The sequence below is a fragment of the Amborella trichopoda genome, chromosome 6 (assembly GCF_054954075.1).
Source record: "Amborella trichopoda isolate Santa Cruz 75 chromosome 6, AtrichopodaSantaCruz75HAP2 v2.0, whole genome shotgun sequence".
Lineage (NCBI taxonomy): Eukaryota > Viridiplantae > Streptophyta > Magnoliopsida > Amborellales > Amborellaceae > Amborella > Amborella trichopoda.
In genome coordinates this window covers 11,175,590-11,185,158 of record NC_142341.1, presented here as the reverse complement: position 1 = coordinate 11,185,158, position 9,569 = coordinate 11,175,590, and the positions used below count along the sequence as shown (strand labels likewise).

Sequence of the window (9,569 nt, the reverse complement as noted above, 5' to 3'; positions counted from 1 at the left end):
CTTCGTAAACTATCCCTTATTCTAGATGTCTAAAAGTTTGATTTTAGTACTCACTTTTAGGTTGGTAATGGCAAAACAAATTATGGAGATTGCCAAAAAGATGTGAGCCAAAGGCAATTTTGGCTTGAATGTTGAGTAAATTGCCCAGTCTTTTCAAGAAGGAAAAAATTTCATAGGTGGCCTAAGCATGACCATCGTTGTTTCAAAAACCAAATTGATTAGGAGTACTGGTCTTCTAAAACTCTGATAAATTGGAGTGATTCGGTCTTAAAATTACTTAATAATAATTTTAATTATGATAATAAAAACTGAAAACAATTAATAATCTTAACCACAAGAACAATTTTAATTCCTAGCACTGGTAAATTGATAACGTGACAACTGCAAAGGTAAGTAAATGGATTTCAAGTATTTAAAATTAGTACATCTTATAACACATTATTTAAAGGAAAAAGTTTGTATAAGGTTGAAACTTCAAAATGTAGAATTGATGTGCACCTCTAAATCATTCGAAAAAGATTACTTCAATGTTGTAAAAATATCTAATTGATCATCTCAACATCAAAATGTATTGATACGGAGACAAGAAGATATTTCAATTCCTAAAAAAGTACATCTTGCAACACATGATCTGGACCATCCATTTTCAAACTTTTTATGCACTTATAGATCTGCTTGATTTGAACCATTTTTAGAGTTTAAAATTTTATAATTAGAGATATAGATTGTAGTACCATCCCAAGAATTGCTTACGACAAAATTGCATCTCATGAGAGAGTTTGGAGGTGCACGTTAATTTAATTTTTTAAGGTTGCAACATTATGCAAATCACACCTGCTTATTTTCAAGTATTTATGAACCTTTACATTTCTAGTTTTAAATTTTATAATTAGAATAAAAATTAAATTTTCAAGCCACAATAGGGCTCTGAATATCAAAAGCACATTCCCCGTCAAAGTTTTGAAATTTAACTTTGCTTTTTAACCTAAAGCCTGAACATAGGATCAAGATTTAGTTGAAATGCTCGAGTTTCACACTAGAATTTTTTAGAGAACACGATTGTTTACTGTTGTTCTATTTTATCACTAGTTATGGGTTTTGTGAAATATTGTTTTAGCCATATTGACCATTTTTTCCTGTTATGTACTAAGGTTTTATCGTTTTGGTATCTTAATCAATTTTCTGGGTATTGAGCAGTTCTTCTACTGGCCTGATGATGATGAGTGCTCTTAGATAGTGGAGACTGAAGGCACTTTTTGTTGAGCCTATTTGTCCAATGGGCTCCAAAAATTTGTCACGGTGAAGAGAGGGTATAGGGTTTACAAGCGCTTGAGATTCAATTGATATCCTTTCATTTCTTTGATTTTTTATCAACATGGTTTGGGTGAATTTTTTTGTGCAACTTATTATGTTCAATATTTTCTTCTTTGAAAATATGTTTGTGCAAACCTGATCATTTAGAATGAAGAATAGTTAAGTTCCATGGAACTGACAATATCATTTATGCATGTTAGTAACTACAATTATCGGAATTCATTATATATAAATTAAGTCTTTGGGCCCTTGGTTGCACTTAATTAAAATCTTATACATGTTAATTTTACTTTGGGTCATGCACCTATTATCTTCGTAAGTATTGTATTGCCACGGTTGTTTTATTGACTGGTTAACCTTTATCTGGTTAACCTTCTTCAAAAAAAATAAAACTTTACATTGGCTGATCTACTTTTGTAGTCATACAATAGATACAATGGCAGATTCAAACCCAGAGGCTATCTGGGAGGGCCAGAGGACGACTCTGTCATGTATGACCAAGAGAATCGCATATACAGTTACATAATAGTTTCTTTTAATTTTTTAGATAATCGAATACATACTAGTTGTTCATTGATATTAAATTATATTGTTCTCACTTGCTTTTTCTTTTGAATTTCAAGAGAGAAAGAGTCATATGTCTTGATTAGATGACATTCTCCAGTCTTAAATGGGTTCATAATGCATGGAAAAAGGCATTAGTGAAGAGAACTACATTGGGCTCATTGATGGATATCCATGGGGGGAAAATTGCTCACTGCTTGGCGATGGCTATCATAGAAAAGTGGCACAAAGAATTAAATACCACCACAAAACCTTCCTGTAGGTGAGATGGTGCTGCCATGCCATTATATGACATGTGGGGGATATTGCAAATAACTGTGAGAAGCAAGCCTATCATAAGTCTTAAGCCTCAGGACTATAGGGCCTTCATCATTGAATATCTGGGAGATGCCTCTGAGACCATCAAATTGGCATTCTGAGGTTTATTTAGTTGAGGACAGGTTTGGGCAAGTCCCTGTACACTGCAACCCTGAAGATCTAGTGTATCACACCTATGCCTACTTCACCTTATTGGTACAACTATATTTGCCAACTCTTCAAAGGGATCAGTTCCAGTGGCATACCTATAGTTGGTTACGGTCTTTGATGAGGCGAGGACATATGCATGGGGTGTTGTGGCCCATGCGTATCCATGTCGGTCACTGTCGTTAATGAGAAAACGGCAAATTTCAGTGGCTCAGAAACCTTGCTTATGGTAATTATTATGCTTATAGTATTACTTAATTCAAACATTTGAAGTGTCTTAAATAACCTGTATTACCTTTTGGTGCCATGTTGGGGGTATGAGTACTTCATAACCCTAAGCCTCAAGCCTTCTAAAATTCACTTGAGTTTGCCAAATGCCCATAGGTGGGAGAAACCTAAGGAGTTTGAGAAGCCCCACAACTTGCTAAAAATATTATCACCAAGAACTTGATAACCTCACACTCAACTTGGTAAACGGTGTGCAAGTAAATCTAAATTTTAATTACATACCATATATACACAAGTTAAGTTGTTGTCTGTCATTTCTTCTGACATCAAGTGGGTTGGGTGCCATACAATGATAAGGATCATCATGAGTGCTATGCCACACTTGACTTTGTTTCTCTGAAGACCACATTATGCCGGACAGACTGATTTTCTTCAATATAGCAGAGTTCTACATGCCGAAGCGCATGCTCCAACAGTTTGTCCTGGTGCAAGGGATTTCTGAGGACACCCCACAGTGGAATAGAAAGGACAGGTTTGGGAGGCTACCAGTCTGTTGGTGGATGGGTTGAGAACAGAGATTGAGGCATGGAAACAACAACAAAAGGGGTTAGTTGAAAACTTGATGGTGGATGTGAATGCTGGTGTGCCTTCAAGGGAATACATATCATGTTGTATGCCGAGGAGTAGGCTGCACATTTATAACATTATACCTCCATACTCATGTAGATTTAAGCCAAGAGGTTATGACCGCCACATAATGATAGTAAGTTATTTAAGTAATCCACTAGTTTGTCATTTTAATTTCTGACGCATGATTCTGTAAGTCTTTCATAAATTACAATTCATCACTTATGCCTTTTTTTCTGGGCATTACAGTGGTGAGATATAAGTTCCAGCAGAGTTTTGCTAGGACTAGTGCTCCAGTCTCCAAGATTGATAGAGATGACCGAACACATGCACTCAAGGCTTATGATCTGCTATCAAGGTACATTCCTCCTAATATAGGTAAGGAATGCGATATGGAGGACAAAAGCAAGGAAGAGGGTGGGGAGGACAATGTCGAGGAGGGCGGTGATGGAGGTGGAGAGGACGGACTTTTGTGTGTACATAATGTGCCATATGTGGTTTAATTTTTGTGTATGCATTGGGACTTTGCCTTTTCGTAATGATATTCAGTGAGTAATACCTCTTTCTTTTCCCTGTTCTTTGCTGAAGAGGATGCTTTATGTGAAATTCAGGATCAAACTAAAGTTCTGACTCCAATATTTGCTTGCTCTGAGAATGTGTAGCTTGTTATCCTGATATATCAAATGGTTTCTCCTCATTACTCCAAACTTTCAATCAGGAATGATCTTAATAAAGCAAAACTGGGCACAACATGAATGACATTCTTTAACTTGCATGCTTTGAGAAGAGTGGCAGCAGTTTCAGCTAGGGCAATGGGGCCAAGTTGAAACTGGTTCAACCGAGGCCTAATTTTATCCTCTATGGGTCAAATTGGGCTTATGGCTTGACTACTATGAAGTAGAAGGATAGTTTGACCTTTGAAGTGTCTAATTAGATTAGTTCGACCTTTGAAGGTCGAATTGATTGGTGATCTAAGAAAGCACAAACTGAGTTGGACAATCACTAAGGAGTTTGACCCTTTAAGGCTCCAATTCACTTGACAATTTTAATAAACGGAAAATATCTACATATCCCCTCATTTTTAAGGCTTTTTATCTCAATAGACCTAAGGTTTCAAAACATATCTTGAGTCATAAAAATTTTAAGTTTTATATCTTTTAACCCTTTAAGCTAACTTTATCCCCTTTAAACCTATTTTTTGCCTCAAACAAATGTAAGAAAGATATATCCTTTACAAATATCATATTTTCTCTCTCTTCATATGATTTTCTCCTAAATCTCTCTCTACCTATGTTCCCACTCTCTCCCTTGTGTCTCTCTCTCTCTCCACTGTTAAAGAGACTAAGAGTGAATATTAGAGAGAGAGAATTTTGGGGGAATATATCACCTAAAGAAAAAAAGAATTTAAAATGAGCATGTCTTTTTCATATTTGTTAGGGCTAAAAAGTAATTAAAAGTGGTTAAAATTAGTCACGAGATTAAAAGATATATTTTGAATTTTTAGATCTATTGAGATATGAAAACCAAAAATAGGGGGTACAATGATATTTTCCCTTTAATAAAAGCCCTAAGAGAGTTTGACCCTTTAAGAATTAGACTAACTTATAAGAACCCGTGTTATTCGACTCTTGAAGGGTCAAACTACTTAATGGTCTTTCTTAATTGCACAAAAAAAAAAAGTGCAGCAAAAATAAAGCATTTTTGAGCCATTGTCAGCTCAATAGTTAAACCAAGGGTAATCTTGTAAAGAAAAAAGGGTAAAAAAAGAGGGATGGAGTTTCTATAGGGCCTAAAAACAAAAGAAAACCTCACTCAAATAACCATTTGGAAAGCAGTTTGGGCATCCAAAATATCCATGATGGCTTTAGAATTCTGTTAAGATGGTTGAAATGTGTTATTTTAAAATCATATTAATTTTTATTTTATTTTGAGTAATTTAGTGAGATTGTAATTGTAATTTTGTGCAATTTTATTTTTGACTAATTTATCTTGATTTTTCTTCTTCTATCTCTTTGGTAATGAGTCTTAGGCTAATATGATATTGTTAAACTAATTGAAAACTGGATTGTTCTAATATTGTGGTATTTGTCTTTCTCCACAATATCAAAGTCACAAGGGTGGTGGTAATATTGTCTTAACTCCCTGAAGAAGATTGATTGCCATTTTGAAGATAGATTCACGTGGAAAATCAAATTGTTTTGGTGTAAAGTTAGAAACTCAATATACAGTGGATCTTTCTATCTCTCCATTCTTCTTAAAGATCAAGAATTTTTGTTTAGAGATCTCTCATTGATCCGAAAGAATTTATTTCGGATGCATGAATAAATTCTTTCGGATGCATGAATAAAATCTTTCGGATGCATGAATAAAATAACGCATCATTCGTGAGTTAAAGAAACAGTATCTATGTTACTTCTATTCAAGAGTGGGATACACAACCATCTTTGGTGGAGTTTGAAAATCCCCACAGTAGCTTATAAAATGGTAAGATTTTTTATTTGGGGAAGTGATAGAGATATTTGTATTGCACTTAAGAGTTAATCATTGGTTTCTTTTCTAGAAAATTACTCTAAGGGGAGCGTTAAGATGGTTGAAGTGTATTTTCTAGAAATCATATTAATTTTTATTTTATTTTATTTTAGGTGATATGATGAAGTTGTATTTGTAATTTTGTATAATAATAAGTTATAAAACTACTAGATCATTAGTAGCTATTGTTGCAAATAAATAATTATAGTTGTAAATATAGTTGTAAGAATCTCTATTTAGAGAGGTGTATTGTAGAAAAACTGGATTTCATTATCATGGCATGTCTCTCTACAATTTTCAATACCAACTATAAAATTTGAAGCTAAACAAAGTTACAAATCTTAAAGATCCATGAACACTAATTTTTAAGATAAAATGAAAAATCTAGATAATATAGTATTTTATATACTATTTTTAGGACTTGAAATCCTAATCTTTTTTCACAAATCTAATGATCAAGGATTAGATGATTGATTTGAAGGTTTTCCAACAAATTACAACTTTAAGTAAGTTTTGAAATGAGGCTTTCCCTATCAAAACATTTTCCAAAATAGAGACCTCTTTATAAAATTAAAGAATTTTGGGACTATTTTTTAAGAACATTTTTCAATATCAGAAAATGGAGCCATAAGAAAATTTCCCTAAATCCATTTGCAGAGGCAACCTTTCCAAAAACTATCCAACTACGAAAGCGATAGCAATTCAAACATGCATCAAAGTCACCCACCTCCCTTGTTTTCCAAAATTTTAAAAGGCTTCACCTCTCTCTCTCTCTCTCTCTCTCTCTCTCTCTCTCTCTCTGGTTTCAACCGAAAATGCACAAATGCCTCTTTTATAGAAAGAGAGTACCCAGACATGGAGAAGAAACAAAGTACAAAGAGAGAGAAGAAATAAATCCTTTTACTGATCCATTCATCAAGAACCATATTACACCAAATACGCCCATTCTGAGAGAGATAAAGATAGAGAGGAAGAAAGAGAACCCTGAAATCTAGCGAGAGAGAGAGAGAGAGAGAGAAAAAAAAAACACCCTGAAATCTCTATGTTACAAGGAATAACTTCAGAAGTCCTCATCCAACCTAAACACATGATTCTTCCCATCTCCATTAATACTGTTCATCACTGAAGCCTTTTGGTATTCTCCAACCCTCTTCTCAAAGAAATTAGTCTTCCCCTGCAGTGAAATGAGTTCCATCCAATCAAATGGGTTTTGAACCCCATAGATTTTATCACACCCCAAAGCATTCAACAGCCTATCAGCCACAAATTCGATGTACTGGCTCATCAGATTGCCGTTCATTCCCACTAGAGCACAGGGTAAGGCATCACAAACAAATTCTCTCTCTATCTCTACAGATTCCCTTACTATATTTTGAACGCTTTGTTGAGGGAGCTTGTGGTTTAGAAGATCATAGAGAAGGCAAGCAAAATCACAGTGTAAACCTTCATCTCTTGAAATGAGTTCATTAGAGAAGGTTAAACCAGGCATTAAACCCCTTTTTTTTAGCCAAAATATGGAACAAAAACTACCAGAAAAGAAGATACCTTCAACACAGGCAAAAGCAATCAACCTCTCTGCAAAAGATTCAGAGGAATTGATCCATTTTAGCGCCCAGTCTGCTTTTTTGGCAACACAGGGAACCGTTTCAACAGCCCTGAACAATCGACTCTTCTCACTGGAATCCTTGATGTAAGATTCAAGCAAGAGGCTGTACATCTCAGAGTGGATGTTTTCAATGGCGATCTGGAAGCCATAGAAAGCCCTAGCCTCTGCAACTTGAACCTCCTTCATGAATCGACCCGCAAGGTTTTCAAGGACTATACCATCCGAAGCTGCAAAGAAAGCAAGGACATGGGTTATGAAGTGTTTTTCCCCAGAAGTGAGAGAATCCCAGTGCTGAAGGTCTTGAGAGAGATCGACCTCTTCAGCAGTCCAGAAAGAGGCCTCTGCTTTCTTATACATCTCCCAAATTTGGGGATATTTTATGGGAAACATGCAAAATCGATCAGGGTTCGAAGCAAGAAGGGGTTCTTCTGGCAGAGCAGACATGGGTTCTTCTGGTAGAGCAGGCATGGTGCTCTCGTGAAAAAAGTTAACAGAGGTCGAGAGAGAGAGAGAGAGAGAGAGAGAGAGAGAGAGAGAGAGAGAGAGAGAGGGGGGACTTGGTATTATTTGAGGAAGGGGAGGGTGGGTTTTATAGTTTTTGGGGGGGGGGGGGGGGGGGAAAGGGTTTGAAGTTTGAAAGTTTTTTTGAAAATTTGAAAATTTGGAGGGAGAGAGAGGTTTTGGAATGCGAGGGAAAGAAACGCTTGCGAGGGACGCTTGGGGATGGAAATTATTTATTTACGGTGGACCGTCGCGTCTTCCGTTGTAGGAGACTTTCTGCAATTACCAAAATACCCCGTTCAAAATTCGAAGTTTCAAACTACATATGATGCCCGCCAAAAAATAAAGCAAGCCAGTTTCAAATTTTAATGATCCTTTGATAGGGAATTTATTTGGCAATTGACATGATTGATGATAAAGTGAAGCATTTTTTTTTTCTCTTTTTTTTGTGATCAAATTGGAACTCTCTTTCTTTTCTTTTTTTTTTTCTCTCTTGCATTTGTTGTACTGGCTTTTTCTTTATCCTTCCAAAAAAAACAAAAAAATAGTGTAAGCAAAAATTGAATTTTCCATATAATTGGTTTAGTGGAAACCAATCTAATTGTCAGTTGGATCAGTGGGATAAATTATTCACCCACAAATTTGTGTTGGATTGTTAGATTGGCATCTAGATCAGGTTTGCATTCGTCTAAAACAGCAATCCAATAAATATTTAAACTAAATAAAATATAATAGTAATAAAAGCAGGGGTTTTGAGGGTGGGATTAAATAGGACATAGAACAACATTAGAAAACTAAAAAAATAAAAAATAATTATTTATATATATATATCTATATAAAGAGTTTTAAGGGGAACCAAGGCGGCCACCAATACTATGCTATAACTGATTCGGTCATGATCGAGTCCCATTCAAATTAACAATCCGGATTGAAAATAGTTTAAAAAGCAGTGGTTCTTACTAGCTTGTTTTTATTAACTTGTTAATAATATTAGGAGAACTAAACGTTCAAAAACATTGGTAGAACCTTTTTCCATCCATTGAAATCTTATTATAAGACATGGGGCCTTCCGGGCCTTAGTCACAAAAACAAGGGCAGTATTTGGAAGAGGGATTGGTGAGTTCAAACTTGAAATTATTTTATTCATAAAATTTGAATTTTTGAAGAGGTGTGCAATTACTGAATATGACACTCAATAAATATGAGATGTTTGGTCACATTTATATAACAATGAATCTTGCGAGGGAAGCCAACAAGTGGGTTGTGAAAGTTTGGGAAGTTTCGTAATCAAGATTTAGAGAGAGAGGGGAGGAAGAGAGAGAAAGAGAATGAGAGAGAGAGGGGAGGAAGAGAGAGAAAGAGGAAGAGCAAGAGAGAGAAAGAGGAAGAGAGAGAGTGAGAGAGAGAGGAGGAAGAGAATGATAATATCACTCGAATTCAATGCCGTTTGACGATGTGATGGACGGTGATGGAGGTAGAGTTGCACCTACCAATTGAGTTCCCCCTTGTGGCGGAGCAACTTTCTCTTAATTATGTGATTTAAATGGGCGGTGATGGGTCTAATGCATTTTCATTTCTAGGTTCATATAAGGTGCCTTCCTTATACTGTAGAAATAAGGCGCACATCTAAGTTTTACGTAGAGTTAAGATGTTGGGAAATTTATGTTAGTTGGAAAATCTAATTTTTAACTAGGTTTGCTCAATGTATACCGTTTTCAATATTTTAAATTTTGTA

At 35.4% G+C, this 9,569-nt stretch overlaps 1 protein-coding gene and 1 long non-coding RNA gene across 3 annotated transcripts; one reads left to right on the top strand and one right to left on the bottom strand.

Moving 5' to 3' along the window:
* Positions 1–1,000: 1,000 nt before the first annotated feature.
* Positions 1,001–3,759, top strand: LOC148781563 (uncharacterized). Its single transcript, XR_016056752.1, has 2 exons — positions 1,001–3,334; positions 3,448–3,759. It is a non-coding gene; the product is annotated as an uncharacterized LOC148781563 (long non-coding RNA).
* A 2,850-nt stretch (positions 3,760–6,609) lies between these two features.
* Positions 6,610–7,900, bottom strand: TSO2 (Ferritin/ribonucleotide reductase-like family protein). Of its 2 annotated transcripts, XM_088868570.1 has the most exons (2): positions 7,273–7,900; positions 6,610–6,901 (listed from the first exon to the last, which is right to left on the bottom strand). In XM_088868570.1, the coding sequence occupies exons 1-2, from the start codon at positions 7,799–7,801 to the stop codon at positions 6,891–6,893; spliced, it is 540 nt and encodes a 179-aa protein (XP_088724696.1). In that variant the 5' UTR covers positions 7,802–7,900; the 3' UTR covers positions 6,610–6,890. The 2 variants fall into 2 exon arrangements, with proteins under 2 accessions (XP_088724696.1, XP_006848344.1); XM_006848281.4 differs by having other exon boundaries at positions 6,610–7,898.
* Between the last annotated feature and the right edge of the window lie 1,669 nt (positions 7,901–9,569).

Excerpts from the sequence above, each read along its gene's own strand:
- TSO2 (XM_006848281.4), bottom strand. The coding sequence starts at position 7,801 with ATGCCTGCTCTACCAGAAGAACCCATGTCTGCTCTGCCAGAAGAACCC.